Raw genomic sequence first — 25,910 nt, forward strand, 5'->3', positions numbered from 1 at the left:
CCAATTGATATCTTTGTCAATCTCTATTTATCCTCATGTAATTAAACTTTAATCCTATTAGCAGAGTAGAGTAAAAAAAAATCCAATTGTGCTCTTATACCCTTTTCACATAAACTTTCATGTGACTTCTCTTGATATATGAGACGTGTATTTCATTATTTAGTTGCACTGGTTTCTCTGTTTTTGGTTATTAATTTAAAATCCAATTATATCCTTGTTGTCTGGATTTGGAGGGAGCATACTTTCATCCCTTTTTCATTCGAACCAGTTATGCTGCAAATCCATACATAAATCTGAACCAACTCGGACCTGTCCAGTCTGGTTCGGTTATGATTTGAGCTTGAACCAAATTTTTATTTATTTTTTTTTACAGACCTGCCCAAAATGTATTTATATTACTGACATACCCCAAATTTGAGATTCCAACAAGCTTTCAACACATCAAAATGAATCCAACTTCAACAAAATATAAATTACAATTCAAATTCAATCCAACTTCAATAACATATAAATTACAATTCAAATTCAATCCAAATATATATTACAACCCAAATTCAACCCAACTTCATTAAATTCCTCCTAACATTGAAAAGTAGCTCAAGTAGACTTCGTAGGTGTGGATGAACTCATAATATCTACATAAAAAAATATAAACCCATTAAAACATTAGTCAAACATACATATTATATAATACATTAATAAAGCACATAAAATTACAAAGACATACCTAATTCAATCGATTCATAGAACTCCATCTCTTGAATTGTTGGCTCATATTGTAAAGAGGATATGTCATCCGACCTTAACCAATTTTGAGAGCAAATTAAGGTCTCCATAATCTTAGGAGTCAAAGAAGCACGAAATGAATTAACTAGCCAACCACCCATGCTAAAGCATGATTCCAAAGCCACCGTTGATATTGGGATGGCAAGTACATCCTTTGCAATAAGTGCCAACATCGGATACTTAACCCCATTCAATTTCCACCACTTCAAAACATCGAATTCATCAACCACATCTTCAATAGGGTCAGTGATGTACCTATCAATCTCATGCTCCAATATCACAACATCATTTGCTTGAGTCTTTTTTCTCCAATTTTCAGTCGTTTACCTCCGTTTCTTTCCCCCTCGGCTTAGGCTACTACTTGTATTCATGGTAATAGTATCACTAGAACAATAACTACTACTTTAAATGGATGGTGGTGGTGGCAGCATGACATACTCCTCATAAAGCTTCTTTAAAATCTCTTTGATCTCGTTCTTCTTCTTAACCGCATCTTCTAGATTTTCAAACCGGCTCTTCAAGATAAACTTCAAGTTCCCTAATCTGTATTGAGGGTCAAGAACAAGAGCAACCATCAAAATTTGGTTCAATTTATCAAGGTCACCCCAATATTTTTTAAATATCATCTTCATGTTAAGCACCATGTCCTTTAAAACCTTGGAGGTTTGGGTTTCACTTAATATTTCCTCATCTTCCATCAACAAATCCTCAATTTCTTCTTCCATTGCAATCAAGTCGTGAAATGTGGTGTGGGAAGCGGGATGCAGAGTGACACTCATCTTCAATGTAGTATCATAAAATACCTTTAAAAAATTCACAAAGGTATGAGCATTGTTCCAATCCTCATTAGTTGATGGCATTTCCCTCTTTCTAGAGTGATGAGACATAACCACCCAATCTTCGTGATCCGGTTCATCTTCACCAAACAAAGAAATATATGAGCCTTCATCATCTTCTCCCATTCTCCAAAAGGTTTTTTCAAACTTTAAGGCGGCTTCCAACATCATATATGTGGAATTCCACCTAGTTGGCACATCCAACACCACAAGCCCTTTGCATTCAATTTGCTCATTCTTAACATAACTCTTAAAGTCCTCTAACCTTTTAGGAGAAGATCTTACATACTTCACCGCATTTCTTATACACAATATGCTTTTCTCCAACTTCTTCAACCCATCACGAACTATCAAATTCACAATATGAGCATAACACCCAATGTGCATGTACTTTCCCTCTAATACAAGACTACCAGTTCCCTAATGACCCATTTTCGACTTCAAGTAATCTATGACCTTTGTGTTTAACGAAGCATTATCGGTCGTGATAGTTAGTATCTTCTTCATATCCCAATCAAGCAAACATGACTTGAGGAGTTTACCAATTGAGTTCCACTTATGATTGGAAATGATACAAAAGTTCAAGACTCTTTTGTGCAAGTTCCAATCACCATCTATGAAGTGTGCAGTGATGACCATGTAATTTATATTTTGAACACTAGTCCAAGTGTCCGTTGTGAGGCACATTCTATAAGGCGCTAATTCTTCTTTCAAATTTGGTTCATGGCATCATACATTACCATGAAATGCCTCACAAGTGTCGTACGAGATGACACTTGGAAATGAGGGTTCAAAGAATTACAAAACAACCTAAACCCTTTTCCTTCAACACATGCATTTAACCACTCTTTTTTACCATGCACTGTTGATGTAAGAACCCCATGTTCTTGGTTAAAAGACAAGAGCTTTTGCCGTTTATGTTTAGGAACCTCCCCAGATATTTCTTACATAGGTTTTCAATATGCTTCTTCAAATTTGAGGTCCCACTTCTAGTGGAGTCTGCCGCATAGCTTATAGAGCAATACTTGCACCTATCTTTCTTCTTAGTGGTTGCATATTTGCTCCCATCCTCATTCACACTCTCAACCACATCTTCATATCTCTCAAAGTGTTCCCATACTTTCGATTTTTCTTTTCTTGGGCCGGAATGGGGTAATGGTGGAAGACCACTCGGTTGAGGTGGTGTTTGGACATGAGGTGCACTTTGACTTGGTGTTTGAGGGATGGGTAAAGTGGGTGAAGGTGTTGATGCAGATGCAGATGAGGATGTGGATACGGATGCTTATGATGAACCAACTTCACTATTAGTAGTGGCATGCACCTCTCCAAATGGGTTTGACTCATTCATGATTTCTTTAAGAAACAAAAAACACCAACTTAAACATGATATTAACAAAAAACAACCCCTCAATTAAAAAAAAACATAAAATTAAATATTATACAACCGATCATATTTATATTTACTTTCATTTCCCAATTAAACATGATGCATGTATACAGTGTACAACTTAATATATTTACTTTCATTTCCCAAAACTTGTATTAATAAATTGTTTCCCAAAACAAAACAAAACAAAAATCTTCAAATTATAATCTCTCTCTTGCTTACACATGTACAACTTAAGAAAACTTTGGCAACATTAGGTCCTTAAACTAAACTATATATGCATCCTCAAACAATTTGTATTAATAAATTTTTTCCCAAAATCGCAGTTAAAAACATGATGACACAAAGATAATTAAAAACGTATAGAAATTTATCCACAAAGACAATTACAATATGCAGAATTTCAATTGGGTTCCAAATTTCAGGTTCAAAACATCCACATTTCAGTTGCAAAGCATCAAATTCAAAATATGCTCATTGCTCACAATCTGAGAGAGAGAGAGAGAGATGAAGAATATCTGAGAGAGAAAACAGAATTGCTGCCGGAAGCTACCGTGGAAACTCAAGTTATTCTCTGGAAGGTGCGACATCTTGTTAGGTGGATCATTCGCTGGTGCTGCATAATTCTTGTTGGAGGAGACAGAAAATGGTCGATAGAGAATCAAGGGAAAGGAAAAATAAAAAGACAGAATCTAACTTTGTGTGAGTGATAGTATGCGGTGAGAGTGAGATAGAGAGAGATGAAAAATATTTGAGAGAGAAAGAAATTCTTGCGGAGCTGCCTAGAAACTCATTGTTGTTCTTTGGAAGGTGTGGCTCCGGTCCGCGCAAATTGTTGCTGTTGGAGGACATAGAATTTGGTTAGACAGAGAATCGAAGGGAAAGGAAAAAAAAAAAGGGACAGAATCTAACATGTGTAAGTGAGCGACACGGCGGAGAGAGAGAGAGAGAGAGAGAGAGGAGGAGGAGGAGGATGTGAGAACGAGGGTGGTGAGAGAGAGGTTTCACGCAGAGAGACAGAGAGGTTAGCGGTTGAGAGAGAGAGGAAATGAAATGGGAGGAAGAAAAAAAAAACCTAGGTCGTGTTAAAATTTTGTGATAATCATGTGTATGCGCGTCTAGGGTAGCACTTTAGACAACAAATAAAAATCATCCACATGTTAAACTATATATAAAATATAATATATATATATATAATTGTATTGGACCGGTTCCTTGTGGTGGAAAACCGAGACTGGAACTCATCTGAACTAGTTTGGTTTGGATTTGTCACGGTTCAACACAATTTTTTTCGGATTTTTCGGTTTGGTTTGGTTTGGTTTGGTTTGGTTTTGTAGTTCCAACGTGCACCTCTAAATGGCACTCTCTTCTCTCCAACTCTCTATGGACTTATAGAACCTCGAAGAGGTCTGCCATGCTAATAACGCCATTCACCCTCACCTACGGCCACGATGCCATCCTATCGCTTGAAATTTCGGTCAAATCTCTAAGGGTAGTTTGTCATGCGGAATGGAGTAAGGACAAATATGATCAAGCCACGGCACAAGAGTTAGACGACCTTGACGAGGTTAGGTTGGGCGCTTTAGATAAATTGAAGGCCCAAAAAGAGGCAGTGGCTTGAGCATACGATAAGAGGACTAAGGCCAAGAACTTTGGAGTTGGAGATTTGGCATGGAAGACCATTCTTCTAGTGGGATCAAAGGATCCAAAATTCAGCAAGTGGTCTCCAACTTAGGAATGCCCATTTCTTGTCTACCAAGTCTTGGGGAAGGGGGTGTACTAGTTAAGTGACTAAAATGGTCGAGTCCATGACTCTCGAATCAATGGTCGATTTTTGAAAAAATATTACCCAACAGTTTTGGAAATGGTGGAAAGATAGCCCGCCATAAGGAGTTATTATCGTAGTAAAATAATGATTTTTATTGGAAGAATGGGAATCATAAAAGGATTTCTTCGAAAAGATATCATATATTTGTGTGGGTAAAAGTTTACTACAAAATGGAGTCAAGCAATGGCCTAAGCATTCAGCAAAGGTGTAAGAAATGACAAATAAGCTAGTTTTATCACATGTGGTGACCAAATAAAAAGAAACTAGCTAAGTTCAAGATAGACTGAAGCGTCAATTCCTCAACCGATACGCTCCCACCGCTACCGCATTCTGTCGAAGTTGAGCCTCAAGAGGCCGATTGCTCCAAACGAACTTGGAGACTTTGGCAATGATGGCAGCTTTCTTCTCATGAAATTGCCTCACCTGCTCATCAATATCCTTGGTCTCCTGTTGCATTTGGAGGGCCATCTCGATCTCCTTCCTCATGGTTGCACTACATAAGATAATCCATTGCTCCTTCTAAAAAGAACAGTGACGAGCGGCAAACTTCTCTAACTGACGAAAGAGATATGTGATCATAGTCACCGAGCGTGGATCTGGGAAGAATTCAAAGCTCTCCAAAGTCTCAATGGCTGCCTCGAGCTTGTCTCTCTCATCCTTGTCCTCCAAGGTCATGAGGTCTCTATCATTATATGACCGAAGTAAGGCCTTAGCCCTGGCATTTGGTAGGGCTTGGCTATGGTGGAGGAAGTGGCAATGCAAGTGGAAGCCTCCATCGAAGATATAGATGCATCCCACTGATTGAGGAAGTCGAAAATGTCACCGAAGGGCTGCAATAAAAAAAAATGGGCATTATATTTTTTCAAGTCCAGAAAATAAATTGTCATATATATATATATCCTTTTTCATACCTGATCAAGGAATGGTAGATGGGCTCCTTCATGAGGGACCATGGCTAAGCCTCTTTCATCCTCTGCTGATGGATTTAAGATAATCTAGGCGAGGATAAGAGATGAGGACTCTCCAACCTGGCAAAAGGGCCTAAGAGTTATAATAATGGCCTTTCATTTGAAAGAAGTATGAAGACATCGGGGCTTACCTCAAGTTGATGTTTGGGCATAATAGTATCGACCACCAAGGCGGGAGCTCCCTAGGTCAATATAAGGATGGGTTCAAGTGTTGCACATCCATCAGTGGGAATAGTGGAAGGCGCATTGCTAGTAACGATCGCATGATCGACTGCGATGGCGGTAGACTCCACCACATATTCCTAAAAAAGGAGGATATAAGTTTTCTAACAAAAACAAAACTTTGAAAAATATTAAGGGAGAGTAAGATCACCTGAAAGGTTGGGCCACTTAGAGGCACCTCGAGAGGGCGAGTTGAGGGAGGGTTCAAACTTATGGAAAAAATAGTCTGAAATGCGACCTTAATGGTCGTCGTATTGGCCGAAGAAAATTCGGAACCTAAAATGGCCCCCCTGACAAGTTTAAGCATTGAAAATGAGGAATTGGGGGTAAGTGTAAAAGAGATTTTGAAAATACGAAATTTCAATGAACCTGGGAATTTGGAATGTGAGAGAAGTCTTCCTCGGTCAACACAGTCACAGGCTCCAGGGCGTGATCCTCGGGCATGAGAATCATCTCGTGTGACTCCATGGAAACCTCCTCTGGGTGCCCCGCGGTATTAACCTCGACCGATTAAGTTTGAAAATTTAGTGAGCATAAAAGAAGTGTTGCGTAAAGGAAAATTCAAGCGGCTAAAGAGATGAGCTTACCTCATCCTCGACTGCCGAGGTCATGACTTGTACCCCAACTCCCGTCTCAGGTGAGGAAGGTTGGGCTTCCTACATTTTTTAGCATAAGGGTGAGTTTTGGCCCTTCAAAATTAATAAATGAAAGTATGTAAAGATATAAACTTACCAAAGCGGCGGACGAATAAATGGCCGATTGCACGGCCCCGATTGAATGAGAAGCAGGAGGATCCTACACCAAGTTTAAGTTAATTTATTTATAAAAAAAATTAAAAGAAAAAAGAAAAAGAAAGGGTGTATGGCCAAACCTTGAGGCGAGAGGTTTCGCAGAATTTTTCTGGGCTAAAGGAACAGTTGTGGGTGCACGATATTTCTATTAGGGGTATCTCCTAAAAATTTGGGGGTTAAACTCTTAGTGGTGCCCACCAAAGAATTTAGAAAACCGGAAGTGCAAATCTTTAGAAGGGCAAAAATAATCATAGAAAGTAGCCAACCTTGGATGGGACGTTAGGACTTTTCTTGCCCCGCCCAGAGTTAGCATCAGGGGGATCAGCAGAACCTTCTCTCTCAATAATTTCGGCGGGAGGATTTTCTTTCTCCGCGGTGTTGGCTATGAGATTTGAAGGGTAAAAACAAAAGAGAAGATAGTCAAAATTAGGAAAAAATAAGTATCTTACCTTTACCTTGGGCCTTCTTCTTTTCTTTTTCTTGTTGATAGATCAATGAGCATGGGCAATGCCTGAAGATCCTATCTTCAATCTCTGAGCATGGATGAGAAAACCAATTGATCGACATCTCTTTCCACCAGTTGATGAAAATAGTAGGGTCACCAAATCGGGGATCTCTAATTGGTATACTGAAAGATTTAACCAAGTCTTGGTTGAAATTCGTCAAGGTGGTGACTTCTTTCATCTCTTTAAATTCCGCCTGCCAAGAGGAAAATAGGTTGATGAAATCCATGGGAGGTATCGAGATGATCTGCATAAAACCAAGTTGGTAGCTAGCAACAGCGGGATAATAAAGCTGACCACCATAATGATAGTTGTTACCTTTGTTCACCATTAGGCTATATGGAAGATCTCGGCTAATGAGAATGCTCGCCCACATGTTATGCCTTTCCTCTTTCGTCTCCACCATAGGAAATTAGGAGAGATCCAGGGCTAACAGTTCGAGAAAGGGTGATCTAGGAAAATGGAGAGATGCTTCCTAGTCCTCTCCTAGCACTCATTGAAGAATCGGAAGCAATCCTCGACATAATGCTTTCGGGGTGGGATGTTTAGCAAGGGCGAGCCAAGGAGCGCTTTGTTGTTGGGGCAAATGTTGGTGGGACTCATATCTTGAAAAAAGAGTTGGAGTCACAACTGAAAAATCCATATAAGGCCAGAAGCATGATAATCAATGGGTTTAGTGGTTACCTTGCTGCGCCCTATATAAAGATAGGCAAGACATGGCCACTTGATGGCCATCCACTGCCAGGGCTTGGAATTCCTTAGTAATCCCACTGGATCTTGGGCAAGGCAAGAAGTTGCACAACCACATTACAAGAAAAGCCACATCCGGAAGCGGAGCCTTATGCAATTGGTGGATGAAGACCAAAAGCATAGCTGTGATGACGAGAGATTGGTTGTAAGGAAAGGTGCTCCTCGCACATAGGAGCAACGTATCATATATTCCTACCTTCTTCCAATGATCCTTCAACTTTGGTTCTAAAATTTTGAACCAATGACACCAATCAAATTTACCTTTCGCAGAGCTTCGGTGGTCCGATTTCCAGGCATGGATGATGCTTTCTTTGACATTAGCCAACCTTTAAATGGCTTGGAACTCTCCCAAACAGTTGCCCATGTAAAGATTGAGAAGTAAGTTGGGCCCTTTCTCGGTTGTGTCACCCACACTTTTGCCACCTCCTCCGGATAGGTGCAGAAAAATGGGCTGATGATATATTGGTCGGAGTTGGGAAAGGCATTGAGGAAGTAGGCGAATACTTGCTTGCCCAAATCTTTGTCCATCGCCACTTTCATGTCTTCAAAAAATTGGGCACTATCGTTTGGAATGGACTCCACCCTACAAACATGAAATAAGATTAAATCAAAGAAAAGGATAGTGAAGAAAGTAAGATTTAAATCAAGAAGGCGAAGAATATCATGGCACTATTCACACATTCAAGGTTTCAAGCCTAAACTTTTGAAGGCTACAAATGCATCAAAATCAATCAAGAATTAGTGCAATGTACCTAGAAGCTTACAAATCTCAAGTTTGACATCGATTCGGATGGATTCGGTGTGTGAAATGATGAATTTGAAGGTAAAAGGATATGGGTTTTGAGAGAAAACCTTCTAAACTTTAGAAATTGGGTAATTATAATACCTAGTGTTTTTAACAGATAGGAAGTTCAAAAGTCGCTTCAATTTAATTGGTGCCTTCCTAAATTCCAACCAATTCAACATATTAAATAATGTGCAAGGCAAGCAAAAAGTCTCAAACTTTAGAAATTGAGAGGTCTCGGGTTTCAATCTGCTTACCTCTACACCAAATTCGAGCTAAACAAGTTGGGGCCAATGTTTGAGGGTGGTGAAAATTCATCCAACTGAGGCACTTTTCGAAAGTACAAGCAGTTGAACTTTAGGATTACGAACGGATGAGAGATCACCGCCGAGGGTGTTGAAATCGAATGGCTCTGGGCGTTGAAAGCTGGTGGCCCAGATTTTGAATTTGGCAATCGGGTTTGACGAATTCGAGTGGCTGGGAGTCTGCGGAGTAATTGGGGTTGCACTCGAAGGCAGCCAAATTGGTGAAGTTGTGCGGCCGAAGTCAAAGCTATGGGATTTTTGGAGCTAAACCGGCCAGACTGCGTGGATGGAGGATGCAGTCGGGTTGAGTTGGAACGTGGTTGGAGAATGTGGCCAGACTGCGTGGCTGGAGGATGCGGCTGGGCTAGGAGCTCGAGATGCGACCAGGACATTGAAGCTTGACTGCCGAGCTAAAGCAATCCGGGCTACACTCTACTACGGCCGGATGGAGCTTGAAGGTAGAACTCAGTCGGAACTGTTGAAGTGTTTGGAAAATTGCAGCTGGGTTTGGCAGTCGGTGCCCAAGGGTGCGCGGTCGGGTTTTGAATGGTTGAGTTGCAGCCGGTTGGAGTGTTAGAGTTGTTGCGGGTAAAGTATTTTAGTTTTGGAGAGGTTTTTGCAGCTGCCCATTTTATTTATATATATATGTGTACAAGATTAAATGATTAAGTGGCTGCCTCCACCCACATATATATATATATATATATATATATATATATGCATGTAAAATTCATGTTCTGTGAAGATGTGACTGATGACTTTAATAATCGAAGGGCCCGCACGCGTAAATAAATAAATAAATAAATATATATATATATTAATAAACGAATATGAAGATTAAATGAGGTTCCTTGGCGGACCAATTTTAGAGCTCTAGGAATTCAAAGGTCATGAGGGGCATTCCTATATCATTCCAAAAGCTCGGAGGTTCAAGCCCAAGCCACGGATTCCAGCCTAGGATTTCCGGAGGATATATGCACGTGATGGAGGCCTTAAAAGGAAAGAAATCAAGGATGTTGATAATAATTCAGAATATTCCAAAGCAAGAAAGAATCAAGCTGATCAGAATATCTCCATCAATGCAATCCCACATATTTAGGGGCCTTGAAAGGAAAGAATTTTAGAAGAGTTGACATTTGGCCATTCAATGGCCAACCCATGGGCCAATGGACGTCCTATATAAACCTCACCAAACGAAGGCAGAAGACACAGATCATCAGACACTCAAACCTATTTTTCGTCTTGTACTTTTCTTTCTCTAGACTTAGGATTTTTCTTTTCAAGCACCTAGTGTAGCAAGTTCTTCCCTTTCCTAGTGTAAGTTTAAATTCTTGTTCAATTTACATTTTCTTGTCATTTAAATTCAAGTTTATTTCAATTGCTTTACTTTTCATTGTTATTGCATTTTAATTAAGTTTAATTTCAAGTTTAATTTAGTTTATCGTTCTTATCATTCTTATCGCTTTATTTCGTTCTTGCTTTATTTATCGCTTTGATCTATTTTATCGCACTTTAATTCTTGTCTTTACGTTTAAACGCACATTTAATTGAATCACACATTTTTCACTTAAAAACCTAAAAATCACAAAAACATCCATACGAAGCTTTACCATCCTCGAGCCCGAGGAAGTGAAAGAACCTAGGCCAAGAGGAGGTTTCTTGCTTAGCTGATCAATCACTTGATCAGAAGTCAGAAGTGCAACATATCCATCTACTCACATTCCATTCAAGCCCAAATTCGTGGCTTGGTAGTGGCACACCCCACACCCAAAAGAAGAATGACCAAAAGTTCCTTTCGACGGCCGCCTTGGTCGAAAAGAGGGAAACAATACCATAATCTAATTCTCTCATCTTCTACTTTTTATACTTTCTTTACTTATATTATTATTTTGGGCAATGGTTCTGTGACTTGGATACATATATTAGTCTATGAACGTGCTCATAGAGAATCTTAAGCTTGTGTATTAGGGTCGTATATTGGATTCTTGCAGACCGCCACTACCTACACATAGGGAGGCTACAAAGGCTTTAGGACAACGTCGTTAACGTGCCAAGCTCACCTTTCTACTTATAATTTATTTTGCTTTTACTTACCTATCAGTTTTTTTTTCTATACCTTAGTAGCTTTTCAATTTGTTTATATGTTATTTATAATCAAGGGCAGATCTATTACACTCCAGCCTAGGGGAAGATTTTTAAATATTAAATATAGTTAAGTTTATTCATACTCCAATAAATATTAGCCCATTACACCAAATAAATATAATAAACTAATAATAGCCTAATTTAAGTAAAGTAAATAATAGCCTTATTTAAAATAAGCACATTCTTGAAGCATATGGGAAATAATCAACATCAATCCAAACCTATATAAATTTGCTTAGAAGTAGAACGTACGCTAAGGCTCTACCAACTTGACCTATTCTAATCATACTGATATTGGGCTACACCCATAGAGAGCAAATATCAAAAAAATTCTTAAAACGCCATATTTGAACCTTGAAAGCCTAGAGGAAATAGCTCTCATCCTCTAAAAAATTGTACTAACCTATCTTCAGTGGGTTCTTCAATCTTGGTAAGTTTTTCCCTTTTTATTATTATTTATATTTATATATTTAATTTCCAATTTTAATTGTTGTTGTTAAGTTTTTATGATTTAGGGTTTGGGTGAATTTTTTTGGAGATTGTTGATATATATTTTATTTTTGCAACTTGAATTATTAATTAGCATATATGATTTTTGGTGTATGATATTTCTTGTTAGGATATCATGTCACATAATGCTAATAGACCAGCAAAAAGAGGAAAAACTATTTATTCATTCTTGAAACAAAGTGGTAACGATAATAAAGATACACCTTCTGCATCTAATGTTGATACTTCAATTCCTGAGAAACTTTCTGAACTCAGATCTCACGTAGTTCAACCTAAAGAGTTTGATATCGTAATGTGACTTTGTTTGATTTATAAAATTTTATTTACATTTTTGTTTCATGAGAAAAAAAAGCTTATACTATATCTCCTCTATAAAAAAAAATTTATTTAGCCTAGCCCTATAAAAATTCATGGGTCCGCCATTGTTTATAATATAAAGATTTTTGTATTTGTCTTTACAGAAAGAGAAAACCTATAATTTTTATAACAATCTAAAGCCTTTGTAAACGTTTAATTTATTCCCTTTCAGTACTATTCTTTGCAGTTTACAATTATTGCAATTGCATATCTATATTTATGTAAGCCCTGCATGATTTAATTTATATCACATTTATTAAGTGTGTTTGGTAAAAAGCGTGTTGATTTGAAATTGCTAGTGTGATGATTTGAATTTACTGTTTGAACAGCCAAACATGTTCTCAACCTTTTGCTCAAAGACCCATTTATCCATAATTTTCAAAGTTCTGTCACTCTTATAATTATGATATTATTCCTCTAAATTTTTATTAACATTCTGACATTATAAATTTTAGTTACATATGTAATTTGTGATTTGCAATTGTGTACACTATTCAATAAACACTGTATTTTGAAATTGAGAGTTTGCTTTGATGAAATTTAAGAGCCGATTAATATATTTTCTTTAATTAATAATTTACGTTGAACTTTCACACTGGCCATTCATTTGGAATGACTAATTGATATTTTGCAAAGTTCAGATTGCAACTTATTTTATTAATAGGTTTAATTAATGACTTTATTTCAATAGCGTTGGTCTATTAATATTGTAATTATATTATTGTTGATGTTGGATATCAACTATCTTTGGCCTTGGAAAATAGAGATTTATGTTATGTGTGATGTCTTTCAAGTATTTTATATAACTATACATATATATTGCACTAACGATCTTGTCCAAAGCTTATTTTATTTATGGGAATAGGGATTTATGTGATTTTCAAGCGGGAGTTATGAGGGAATCGATATATCAGGGGTCCAATATCATATATAGCGAGATAAGTGTTACCAATTAATACTCTATCTTATGCAAGTGTGAGTATTGCTATAAATGTATGCGACTCCAGGAAAATAACTTAGTTTGAATTTTGTAAAATAAGACAATACAAAAACTTATCATTTTCCACTTGTTTAGTTCTGTCAAATTTTAAATAAATAAATAAATAACCTGAAATGGAAATCTATTTCTTGATCTTATATACATTGTCTTTTTGTTATTTATAAATCAGAATTTGTGTTATGTTTGTTTACTGTTTTATTCAATCTAATGTCAATTCATGGAAAAATGCCTTCTTGATTACATGCATATTGGTATACAAAAAATGCCTATTCTATTTTATGTGCATATGCAAATAATTTTGGGAAATAGCTCTAAATGCCACTCTTTTTATAATTTTTTTTATGGAAATATCACCTCTCCCCAATTTTTTTGCAACTATCACCTATAAATATGTATTTATTGTTCACTTATTGCACACATATCACTTTTCTTTGAAATTTAGTTCTCTTTCTCTCTCTTTCTCTCTCTCTCTCTCTCTCTCTCTCTCTCTCTCTCTCTCTCTCTCTCTCTCTCTCTATATATATATATATATATATATATATCTCTCTCTCTCTCCATATCTAGCTAACTACCATCATCTTCTCACGAAGAAGAAGATCAAGAACAACCTACATAACCCACAGCTTTGCCCTCAAAACCCAGTTCTTCCCCTTCCTCTCTGTTTTCTTCTCTACCCAAATCCAAACCCTAATTTCATCTTTCTTCGAATCCCTTCTGCAACCTAAACAAACCCAAACAAAACCATCTTTTCTGAATATGACAGCATGTGTTGGCATTAGGTGGCCATTGTCTGAGCATTGTGGTCCAATTGTGGGGGGTTTTGAAGTCTGGGTTTACTTGCCCTCTTCAAGAACAGCTTCTCAAGAAAATGAATTGTTGGGAATATGTAAGTTTTGATGTTAAATTGAACTAACTACGAATCTTCTCACGAAGAAGAAGATCAAGAACAACCTACAAAACCCACAGCTTTGCCCTCAAAACCTAGTTCTTCCTCTTCCTCTTTGTTTTCTTTTCTACCCAAATCCAAATCCCAATTTCGTCTCTCTTCATAAACAAACTCAAACAAAACCATATTTTCTGAGTATGACAGCATGTGTTGGCTTTAGGTGGTCATTGTTTGAGCATTTTGGTCCAATTTTGGGGCGTTTTGAAGTCTGGGTTTACATGCCCTCTTCAAGAACAGCAATCGTATTGTGATTTTATTGCAGTTGTATTGTAGTTGTATTGCTTTTGTATTGCTATGGTATTGTTGTATTGATTTTTTTTTTGGTGTTTTATTGATATGTTACTATACCTTGTCCCAAATCTTCAGCCTAGAAACCCCAAGCTTTACAAAGTGTTGAGGGATTGGAGTGGACGGTAGGCTGAAAAAGCGCGGGAAAGAAGGCCCATATGTAGCCGAATTTGAAGAACGGCAAAGGAGATTCCGATACACAGATTAGAGATTTTTTCTGAAAGAATTAAGGGAAAATGGAGAAGGGAACCCAAAGGACCATAGTTCTGAGAAGAAATCCAAAGGGAGAGTCATAAGAAGAAGAAGAACAAGTGGTGGACTTGAGTGGTCAGGTGCACCTGCTCCCCTGCTCCGTCAAATACTCTGGCCCTTCCTCTGTTTCCCACTACTTCAAACCCAAACCCACCGGTAGGTAATATATATGCCCTCTTTTTCTCACAGACAATTGTGCAAACACTTATATGACATAACTGAGTAATGGGTTTTTCTTGGGGCTGATGAAGGAAGTGAGTCTGAGGGTTTAAAGACGCAGGAAACCAATTTCAGAGGAAGGAAGTTGCAAGGAGCCTCCATTCCCATCCCAAATGGGTATTCTGGTATGTCATTGTAGTTTCTGTCAGTAAATTCAGTACCTTGATTTTGGTCAGTAGTAATATCAACCAGAGTCTCCATTGCCAGCCAACTATACTTCACTCCCATGCCATATTTGTCCACTACCATTAACTATAACTTATTAATTAACAGCTTTCAATTTCCATTTTCAATTACGTTTTAGCCTGCGAAAAGAAAAGAAAAAAAACCATCATCATATATTAACAGCAAGAGATTTTCTCAGCTAAAGAGATTTTCTCTTCCATCTACTCTAACATTAGCCTGTGTGGTAGTTGAAGGAGAATTAAAATTTTCATTCAAACTCAAAACGTACGTTGAGACTCATATGTATCTGCATAGCCACCTTCACTGCCACTCCCCCCTTAGAGCCACCTTCGCACTTGATATCTCCTCATAACTAGAGCCAACCACCTTCGCACTCAATTGATGTATCTGCATGGGAAGTGGCTTAGCTCTATAAATACCCCCTTGTCTTCTTCCACTTCCATCCCCCTTCATATCCTCTCTCTCTGTCTCTCTCTATTTGCATAGAAGCTTAGCAAGACACTGGTCTTTAATATTTTCTTATTGTATTTTTCTGCTCTATTCTCTTTGTGGGTTGTAATGACAGGTCCCCTTGGAAGATTCTGCTTCCTCCTGATGAAGAATGTTGCGGATGCTACCTATTCTGCAAATATCATTTCGACGCCGAAAAACTCAAAAACAACACCAAGCTAACCAAGGGTGAGTGCTTGAAAGCAGAACGACAAAGATTGGCTGCCCTCAAGGTCATATCAAGACAAGGTGCAGCCTATGTGACCACCGAAGAGCAAGTTCTCGCTCTTGCTAAGTGTCAGTATAAGAAGAATGAGGGAGAAGACGAACTGGTTGATGAGGATGAGAAATTGGGACATAAAAGTCCTAAATGGGAAGATTGGAAGTGGGACGGGGACAAGGTCATTGTCTCTAAAGACCTTAAGGTTGAGAAGGCAGACATTAGGAGGGCTGCTAAGGATAAGAATCTGAAGTTTGAGGAGTGGGCAGATGTAGACTCACTCAGGAAGTGAGTGGCTGGCTGGCCTTGGGTTGGGGAATAGGTTTCTGAGTTAGGTTTCTTTTATTTTTATTTTTTGTCCTTTCTTTCTATCTAGTAGGGTTGTTAACAGCTCTCCTTTTCAACATTGTAATATATCCATTATGGTAATGAAATTGCTTTAAGCTCTATTGTTTGTTTCTACTGCTGTGTGATTTTTGTTTGTTTGGTTCTACTCTGTATTCTAAAATTAATTTTTGGTTTTTCCCCTTATTTTTCTTATCTTGCTCTGTTTGGTCAGAAATCCCTGTTAAGACTTTAATGACCTTAATTGGCCATGAAGAATCCTTAAAGTAGGTTTATTCTACGTGATATCCTGTTGGACTTGAACGAGCTCTCCACACCAACAATTCCCTGTTTCCAAAATTCTTGGATGAAATCCAAGTCAGAAAGAACCTGACTTTACAAGAAGAAGAGTTACCATTACCAACAAAGAAGTCTTGGTTCAGGGGGTAAGCCTTTGAGCTTGCGCTTGTGTTTTCTGATCCGTCTTGGCCTTTGGAGTGAAAATGGGTACCATTGAATTTCTTGGGTTGTGCAGCGGAGGCAAATGGGTCTTTTAGAACATAGGCACATTTTCTTCCTTCACCACATACATCACAGAAGAAGAAATCTTTGAACTTGAAGAAGAAGAAGAAACATGCGCAGGAACCCAATTACTTACAGAATCCTCGGCCAAATTTCCCGGGGAGAAAATGGCGGGGTCCGCGAGGTCTTGGAAAAAAGAAGGTAAATACAGAAGACACAGAATAGAAGCCATTGTAGGCCAAAAGGAGGAGGAGAAGCAGAGCAAGAAGAGAAGTTGGCAAGCTAAGTAGAACAGAAAGTATCGATCTTTTGAAGTATTGCAATTGGTTGATAAAGACAATGAGTGGGTTAGGAAGTTTGGGACTTTCATTATCAAACATGGTTTGGTTTGGTTGGCTAATTGGTTAGCCTATTGGTTTTGGCTTGTGCTAGCTTCTACTGAGAGAGTTCAATTGGCTTTGGTTTTGTGATGGTAGAGGCTACTGACAAGAGAGAGGAAGCAGCTGAGAGTTGCAGAGAAAGTTGAAGAGCATTTTAATGGCGGAAGCGGCAAAAGACAGATTTTAGAAATTAAAGGACCAAGTCAACGAACAAAAGATGGAATTACTTTGCCTCAATCACTTGTTTTTGTGCATACTCTTGTGTTGTAACTAAAGTAAGTTTAAAACGGTTTAGTTTAGCCAAAATTTGATAACACATGATTCCCTCAGGAGAGATCTTGATCGTACACGTGGCATCTTATTTTATGATGTGTCGGAAACATTTTTTAGTGTTGTACTGGTACAACAAACTCTTGGGGAAGTTCTGAACCCCAAGCCTACGAAGGTGAATCTAGAATGAATAGAATAGAAACATATTGAATTCATCCAAGTTGCAATTTTGCATGGCAGCGTTTGAACTTTGAGGTACAAACATACTGAATTCATCCACCCAAAAATGACGAAAATTCAGCAAACTTGCTTTTGGCCAAAGTTCGGCTAAAGACAGAACAAAGCCCCAATTGAACCAACAACCTGCATTACCAAAATTCAGCAACGTAAATTGATCGATGGAAGCAGCTTGGACTGGTCCAGTTGATAGAAACCGTCCACTTCAATGACATCTTCTGGTCCAGTCAACATTACAGTCTTCTAAACAAATCATATCGAATATACCAAACAATCCACGAAAATCAGCCCACGAGACTTGTGAGTAAAAACAAGCTTTTACAAGTCTCTTAAATCGTCTGCAACATTTGACTTATGCACTGAGCTCACAACCTCAGTTTCACTATCGATACTTGAAGAAAGAATTCAGGAACTAGGAGATAAGATTCCAAATCTCAGGATAGGGAAGGACACAAGGGAAAAATAGAATAATGGGTTCCATGGAGATGGAGCAAACAAAATTTCCTACCAGAAGAATCCTTTCAAAGTTGGAGCACATATCAGATAGCCCTGTCACAAACAGGTTTAAGAACCATCTCATAAGCAGATCAGATGATAACAATGAGATTGGGGAACTTTGAAAGCAAAGTGAAAATGACATGAAGCGTTGCCTCACATGGTGGGATCTCATCTGGTTTGGATTTGGTTCAGTAATTGGCGCAGCATCTTTGTGTTTACTTGGGCAAGAAACTCATGACCATGCTGGACCAGCTATTGTCTTGTCCTCTGTTGCTTCCGGTGTCTCAACAATGCTCGTCTTCTGCTACACAGAATTTTCAGGGAAGTCCTTGTGGCGGTGGAGCTTTGCTTACCTGCGGATAGAATTAGGAGACTTTATAGCATTCATAATAGAAGGAAACATACTTCTTGAGGGCATTGTCGGAAGTGCAGCAATTGCTATATCATGGACTTCTTACTTCACATCACTCTTGAATAGTCCCACCAACTCATTACACATCCATACAAATCTGACTGAGGGGTTCAATCTACTTGACCTAATAGCTGTTGTTGTTCTGACAATAGCTGCAACAATTGCAATGATCAGCACAAGGAAAACCTCTTACTTAAACTAGATAGCATCTGTAGTAAATAATGTTTTAATTCTGTTTGTGATAATTGCAGCATTTATCCATGCCAACCCATCAAATATGAAACCCTTTTTCCCGTTTGGAGCTAAAGGAGTCTTTCAAACAGCTGCAATTGTTTACTTTGCTTATGGAGGATTTGACAATATCGCCACCATGGCTGAAGAAACCAAAAATCCATCCAGAGACACCGACAGGATTAATTGGATCAATGTCAATCATCACTGCCCTATGTTGTTTCACTGCCTATGATGCAGAAATACACAGATATAGACCCAAATGCAGCCTACTCTGTAGCATTTCAAAGTGTGGGCATGACATGGGCCAAGTACACAGTAGCCCTAGGTGCACTGAAGGGAATGACCACAGATTCTTCGGCCTGGACACTTGGATAGGCAAGGTATATCAGTCATATTGCACGAGCCCACGTGATTCCACCATGGTTTGCTCTTGTCCATCCAAAGACAGCCCCATAAATGTTACAGTCTTGATTGTCATTCCAAGTGCTTGTATTGCTTTGTTTTCGAGCTTAGATGTCTTGGCGGGTCTGTTATCAGTGAGCGCACTCTTTATCTTCATGATGATGGCCGTCACACTTCTAGTGAGGAGGTACTACGTGAGAGAAATCACCCCACAACGACATCTTTTGAAGCTAGTCATTTTCTTGCTGATCATCATTGCTTCTTCAATGGGGACTAAATCCCAATGGTTGGGTTGTTTATGTCGTAACAGTTCCTATTTGGTTCTTTGGGACTTTGGTGATGGCAGTATTTTTACCCCAACAGAGGTCACCAAAAGTTTGGACGGTTCCACTGGTTCCTTGGTTGCCATCCTTGTCAATTGCAACAAACATTTTTCTTATGGGATTTCTGGGTCATAAAGCTTTTGAAAGATTTGGAATCTGCACTGTAGTAATGCTTATTTACTATGTCTTCTTTGGTCTGCATGCAACTTATGATATGGCCCATAAGCAAGACCGGCCATAATCCCTGAAAGTCGATGACAGCAATATCGAGAGAAGGCAAAGCCTTGAAATCACAGTACCGTCTAAAAGTTCTTTGTAGGAATGCTTCTTCAGTTTCATTTTATGTACGCAACTAGTTTTGAGAACAAATTATTCTTAATGTAACAATAAACAAAATTGTACTACTTGCAGCAGTGTGATTATTTCACAAATATCATATGTCAAAGTAGTCTTTGGTTTTGGATACATAATAGAATGCACACTGGACCTATGAAAGTGAAGAAGAAAAGAGAGAGTAATTCAAGGTTCAAGAAATTCAATGATTGCTAACAGTAGAGGGACACATGTCATACCACCTAACATGAGTTTGAATATGCATTAACTTAATGCGGGTTCGAATGTGCACGACCTAACAACATGGGTTGGATATGTCACACCCCACCGGATCATCTGACTTGTGATCAATCTAATGTGACTCCATTAGTAGTCTATCAGTTGCACATATTTCCATGACCGCATAAATTGCAAAATAAGACAAACATGGTTGAGAGTTGATCCCTTATAACTTTCGATAACCTAAAAATGGCTACTTTTTCTTTATACACAAGTTCGAATGTCCCAACGTGAGTTTGGATGCACATTAACTCAATGCGGGTTCAAATGTGCACGACCTAACAAAATGGGTCGAGATGCATCACGACCCAACAACATGTGTTGGGAATCCGTCATGACCCAATAGCATGAGGTCGGATGCGTATGACCGAACAACATAGGGTCGGAGGCATCACGACCTACGGGATTAGAGGAACATCATCTAAAGTGAGATTAACTTAATGCGAAACTGCTATCAGTCCATTCAGTTGCGCATATTTTCATGACCACATGAATTGCGAAATAAGACAAACATGATTGAGGCTTGATCTTGTATAACTTTCAATAACCCAACTTACTCCCTTGGGTTGAGTTTTCATCGGTTGCTTCACAAAAGACACTACAATAAGATTGATAAACTTTAGTTTAACCTTTTTGTTCTTGTTTTCCTTCTTTAAAGTGTAAAGACAAGAAAAAATACATGGACTATCTAGAACGTTTAAATGGGAAATGAAATGGGACCAACTAAAACAACCATTTTTTTTTTTCAAATTGCAACAACTTGTGTAGTTCTAGTGAACCAAAAATAGAGAAGACATTTAAATGAGAATAAAAGACAATTGTAGGTATTTAATATAAGAATATGAGGGTAATTCAATATCAAGAGTAGAAATTGGTTTTGCCTATTTCAATTGCAGGTATTTATCTTGAAATTTTAGCATGATTTATACATCCTTATGTCCTGCCCATCCGTCCTCAGTGGATGATATGTTACCTTCTTTCCGGTGTATCTAATATAGTCTTTAACCATTTTGGCAACTTCTACCGCTACTGCATATGCACAATAAAGAGGATAATTGCTTTTGAACTCTAGTCTCATCAAGTTAATATATGTTTTGAGCTTTTCCGCTTGTCTTGTTGGATCCGAAAGTGCCAAGTTACTTGACCCTCTTTTGAAGGACAAGTACTCTCGAAGCTATCATTTTTATCCTTTTGAATTATAAAATGTAAAAAATATTAAAAATTGAACATATTCATTAAGTGGGAGAAATACAGTAAATATGGTTCGTCTATCTGCTGCTCGATAGCTATTTGTGTTGTCACTATTGTATGGTATTATAGTTTTTATTTTGAATCAAGAGAGTGAGGTCATAGTCATACTCATACTCTCATAACATAATTGGTGAATAAAAGTTTATTTCAAGATTAAAATCACAAAAAGAAAGAGAGGAACTTACTTGATTGTCTAAGAATCAGAATCTCCTATGCACTTTCCCATCAGAATAGGATTTTAGTCAATTAATCATAAAAGATGTTGATGTTGATCAAATATGTGTGCATATGTAGGTTCTTTTATTGGGGTTTAAATTGGATTAAAGAAATAATAACAACTTCACACAATAGAAATAAACTCAAGTATAAGAAAAACAACATGAGTTCAAATGCGTACAAACCCAACAACATGGATTGGGATGCGTCACGACCCAACAACATAGGGGCGATGCGCCATTTATTTATTAAAAGAAGGTTATGATATCATTATCATTGTCTATGTCTCTGCATTGACATGAACTAGCTAACGTCATGAATCTCTGAATCTCGTAAATAGATAGAGGTGGTCCTATCCTACCACCTAGATCAGGAACAAAAGGTTTTAATGTTGTGATGATCTCTTCATTTGATTTTGGTGAATAAAATTTTATTTCAAGATTAAAATCAGAAAAAGAAAGAGAGGAACTTACTTGGTTGCCTAAGAATCAGAATCTCCTATGCACTTTCAAATCTGAATCGGATTTTAGTCAATTAATTATAAAAGATGTTGATGTATCAAAATATGTGTGCATATATAGGTTCATTAGTAATTTCTTATTTTTATTAAAGAAATAATAATTTCATATAATAGAAATAAACTCAAATATAATAAAAACAACATGGGTTCAAATTGCGTACAAACCCAACATGGATTGGGATGTGTCACGACCCAACAACATGGGTTGGGATGCGTCACAACCCAACAACATAGGGTCGGATGCGCCATTTATTTATTAAAAAAAGGTTGATATCATTGTCATTGTATTTATGTCTCTTTCTTGACAAGAACTGGCTGATGTCATGAATCTCATAATCTCGTAAATAGATAGAGGTGGTCCTATCCTACCACCTAGCTCGGGAACATAAGGTTTTAATAATGTGATGTAATTGAATCTCTTTATTTGATTATGTGAGGTGATGCCAAGTTCCCAACCCTCTACGAATATCAATGTACTTATGGATGCACCTTGGCTTCTCACTAACTTACAAAAATTGGCATAAACTATTAATTATTTGGAGTTAGGTTCCTGAAGTGAATCATACTTCATCTTCTTTTGTGGATATCAACAATTGAATTTTTTTTTTCTTCTACTATGTATTGTGCTTAGTATAGTATTGGTAGCATTAACCTAATAAACTAATTTCTATATTCTTTTGTGGATATTGACTAAGCAGTTTGAATAATGTTCCTTTTCTTTTACACATATTGGTTAACTTAATTTACGCCTAATTATTCACAATAGTAGTTGCATAGGAAGGCATTAGGCCGCATGATAATTACTTGGCTAATCAGAGGACTAGATCTTGGTTGATTGGAGACCTTGATCTTGGGTGATCGAAGGCCTTGATCTTGGTTGATCAGAGGAATTGACCTTGTTTGATTGAATGCCTTGATCTTGGCTATCTAAAGGCCTTGATATTGGCTGATCGGAGGACTCGATCTTAGCTGATCGAAGACCTTGATCTTGGATAATCATAGAACTTGACCTTACTGATCGGAGAACTTGACCTTGGCAGATCGAAGAACTTGACCTTGGCTGAATTTTAGACACAACTAAACACCCACTTCAGAAGTTCCAGATGTTCCGACTTTGTAAGTCAGATGTTTTCAACCCGTTGTTGGAAGTTGGGTTTGAACTTCTAAGTTTTTGGTCTGAATTATGATGGAACATCGTGCATCTAAAGCTATAGACTTTATTGAAGATTAAACGATGTGGGGTGCACAATGACCCCTAAGTCTGGCCTTCTTGTTTCGATTTGACTGTTAGGCACCTCAAGCCACCAATTTACATTTTGGCCAATTGGTTTTCCAAGCCACATAGTCGAACCTCGATAAGGCTCGAGTTGAATATTTGTGGAGGAAGAAGGAGAAGAATGTGAAAGGGTGGGAGTGGGAGGGAGAATGGAGATCAATTTGGTTTTTGATTTTGAATAAGAAAGCATCACTAGTAGGATAAAAAAAATAAATGAGATGATAAAATAGTTGAGATAGAGTGAGCAGGGTGATTGACTAATTGTTTTCACCTTCAACCCAATGTACAGTAAGGTTTTGCCTCAGAATCAGGACTTTTGGATTGGAATTGGATTTTAGTCAATTAATCATAAAGCACAAAATTAATAATGTTTATGTTTGTTTAATTAAGGGCAAAAAATGTTGATATATATCAAACCACCCAGACCACACCAATTACGCTGACCACACTGACCACGCCCACTGGATAAAAGAAAATAAAAGTTGAAATTAAAAAAAATATATCATAAAAACAAAGCAAGCAATTATTACAAAATAAAAAAGAAAGTGCATACATGTGGATCACAAAAGGATAACAATTAGTGATTAATCACAGAAGTGCAATTGTAGATGTAACGTTCTTGATGCACCAATTTGTTTCTGCAATGTGATAGCTCTCTCTTTGGGGTTATAAATTGCATTGATTTTAATAATATTTATGAGCATGAGCAAGTTGTTACCTTTTTTTATATGGTCGACAAAATACTTCGTTAGAAAGCCACACACAAAGACAACACGGAAAAAGGAATAGCAAGAAAAGTCAGCCAACGACGCATAGCAATGAAAACAAAAAACAAAAAACAAGTAGAGCAATGATATGTTACCTTATCTCCGGTGTATCTGGTATACTTCTTGACCATTTTGACATATTCTACCGCCATTGCATCTTCATAATAGAGAGGATCAATACACCATCATTTTGATGTATCATTGCCTTTGAACTCTGATCCCATCAAGTTCATATCTTGTTCCCACTTTGCCATTTGCTTCAAGTTGGATCTATTGCTAGCTTCCCATTGCATGCTCTTCTTTTGAAACATAAGTGCTCTCGAAGCTATCCCCAATACATACCTCAACACCTTCCATACATGACAAACCATTATGGAGGAAAAGGGAAAATAATGTGAAATGGCGGTAGGAGTGGGAGTGAGAATGGAGAGAGAGTGAGTGAGTGAGTAGTATTTGTTTAAACGGTAATATTGGTTAGAATCACTATGAATATACCAATAACTAATTCCAAAAAAAGCAAAAGAAAAAAAGACCAATAACTAAAGCAGAAAAGGAATTGTTAGCATCTTTATCTGTTTGTTGTAACTTGTATCTCTCTGCATTGGCATGGGATCCGATGGCTGATTTCATGAATCTCAGAATCTCGGGAAAAGAAGGTTTCGATGATGTAAGGTGATGTAATTGAATCTCTTCATTTGATTATGTGAAGTGGTCCCCCAACCCTCCAAACAAAAAAGAGTAATCACCTCTCCACCGTATTTATTGTGGTAGAAGTTTAGTGGTAAATTATCACCTCTACGATGCTCACAAATGAGGAAACGATACAATCAATCCAACTAGAACTTAAGGATAACCATTAGTGATTAATCACATAACTATAACTGTAGAAATATGACGTTCTTGCCTCGCCAATTCGTTTCTGCAATTTGATAGCTCTCCATTTGGTGCTACAAGTTGCATTAGGCTTAATAATATTTATGAGCCTAGGCAAAATGTTGCTTTTTATGTGTGAACAAAATACTTTATTAGAAAGCCACAAAGACAACATGAAAAAATGTAGAGCAAAAAAAGTCAACGAGCAAAGCAGAGCAATGAAAAGAAAAGATAAAACAAATATAGGAATGATAGGTTACATTATCTCCGGTGTATCCAGTATACTTCTTGACCATTTTGGCATTTTTTTTCCTGCTATTGCATTTGTGCAATAGAGAGGATCATTGTTTTTGAACTCAAGTACCACTAAGCGAATATATGTGTCCAGTTTTTCCATTTTCTTCTTGTTGGATTTGAACGTGCCTAGTTGTTTGACCTTCTTTCGAAGCACAAATGCTCTCGAAGTTGTCGTCAGTACCGACTTTAGCACCTTCCATGCACAACAAACCATTGTGGAGGAAAAGGGAGAAGAATACGAAATGGTGGGTATGGGTGTGAGAATAAGGATCAATTTGATTTTTTTATTTTGAATAAGAAAGCATCACTAGTAGGATAAAAAATAAATGAAACGGTAAAAGGGTAGAGATAGGGTGAGTAAGGTGATTAACTAATTGATTTCACCTTGAACCCAATATACAGTAAGGTTTTGCCGCATAATCAAAACTTTTGGATCGAGATTGGATTTTAGTCAACTAATCATAAAACACAAATTAATAATGTTTATGTTTGTTTAATTATGAGCAAAAGATGTTGATATATATCAAAACACACCGATCACACTGACCACATTGACCTTGCCGACCACGCCCACTGGATAAAAGAAAATAAACGTTTAAATTAAAATCAATATATCACAAAAACAAAGTAAGCAATTATTACAAAATAAAAAATAAAGTGCATATATGTGGATAACAAAACGATAACAATTAGTAATTAATCACATAAGTTCAATTGCAGAAAT

The 25,910-nt window shown here is 37.6% G+C and overlaps 2 protein-coding genes and 1 pseudogene across 2 annotated transcripts; 1 reads left to right on the forward strand and 2 right to left on the reverse strand.

The window, feature by feature from the left end:
• Positions 1-597: 597 nt before the first annotated feature.
• Positions 598-2,009, reverse strand: LOC148915795 (zinc finger BED domain-containing protein RICESLEEPER 2-like). Its single transcript, XM_089054202.1, has 3 exons — positions 1,225-2,009; positions 728-1,041; positions 598-635 (listed from the first exon to the last, which is right to left on the reverse strand). Exons 1-3 carry the CDS (start codon positions 2,007-2,009, stop codon positions 598-600), a joined length of 1,137 nt encoding a protein of 378 aa, XP_088910328.1.
• Positions 2,010-4,252: 2,243 nt separating this feature from the next.
• On the reverse strand, positions 4,253-9,773 carry LOC148915796 (uncharacterized). The gene is made up of 13 exons (XM_089054722.1): positions 9,113-9,773; positions 8,006-8,654; positions 7,640-7,926; positions 7,268-7,517; positions 7,085-7,200; positions 6,899-6,979; positions 6,760-6,822; positions 6,615-6,683; positions 6,397-6,528; positions 6,179-6,317; positions 5,937-6,107; positions 5,749-5,865; positions 4,253-5,667 (listed from the first exon to the last, which is right to left on the reverse strand). Exons 4-10 carry the CDS (start codon positions 7,500-7,502, stop codon positions 6,267-6,269), a joined length of 747 nt encoding a protein of 248 aa, XP_088910848.1. The 5' UTR covers positions 7,503-7,517; positions 7,640-7,926; positions 8,006-8,654; positions 9,113-9,773; the 3' UTR covers positions 4,253-5,667; positions 5,749-5,865; positions 5,937-6,107; positions 6,179-6,266.
• Positions 9,774-17,966: 8,193 nt separating this feature from the next.
• On the forward strand, positions 17,967-19,615 carry LOC103336191 (cationic amino acid transporter 5 pseudogene; annotated as a pseudogene).
• The last annotated feature ends 6,295 nt before the right edge of the window (positions 19,616-25,910 follow it).

This window comes from Prunus mume, linkage group LG6 (genome assembly GCF_029339155.1).
Source record: "Prunus mume cultivar Tortuosa linkage group LG6, ASM2933915v1, whole genome shotgun sequence".
Lineage (NCBI taxonomy): Eukaryota > Viridiplantae > Streptophyta > Magnoliopsida > Rosales > Rosaceae > Prunus > Prunus mume.

Coding starts and splice junctions, on each gene's coding strand:
- LOC148915795 (XM_089054202.1), bottom strand. CDS start 2,009: ATGCACATTGGGTGTTATGCTCATATTGTGAATTTGATAGTTCGTGAT. Junction 1,042..1,224: donor TTAAAGAAGCTTTATGAGGA/GTATGTCATGCT, acceptor TGAGATTGATAG/GTACATCACTGACCCTATTG. Junction 636..727: donor CTATGAATCGATTGAATTAG/GTATGTCTTTGT, acceptor TTTTTTATGTAG/ATATTATGAGTTCATCCACA.
- LOC148915796 (XM_089054722.1), bottom strand. CDS start 7,502: ATGAAAGAAGTCACCACCTTGACGAATTTCAACCAAGACTTGGTTAAA. Junction 6,823..6,898: donor GCGAAACCTCTCGCCTCAAG/GTTTGGCCATAC, acceptor AACTTGGTGTAG/GATCCTCCTGCTTCTCATTC. Junction 6,529..6,614: donor CCTCGGCAGTCGAGGATGAG/GTAAGCTCATCT, acceptor TAATCGGTCGAG/GTTAATACCGCGGGGCACCC.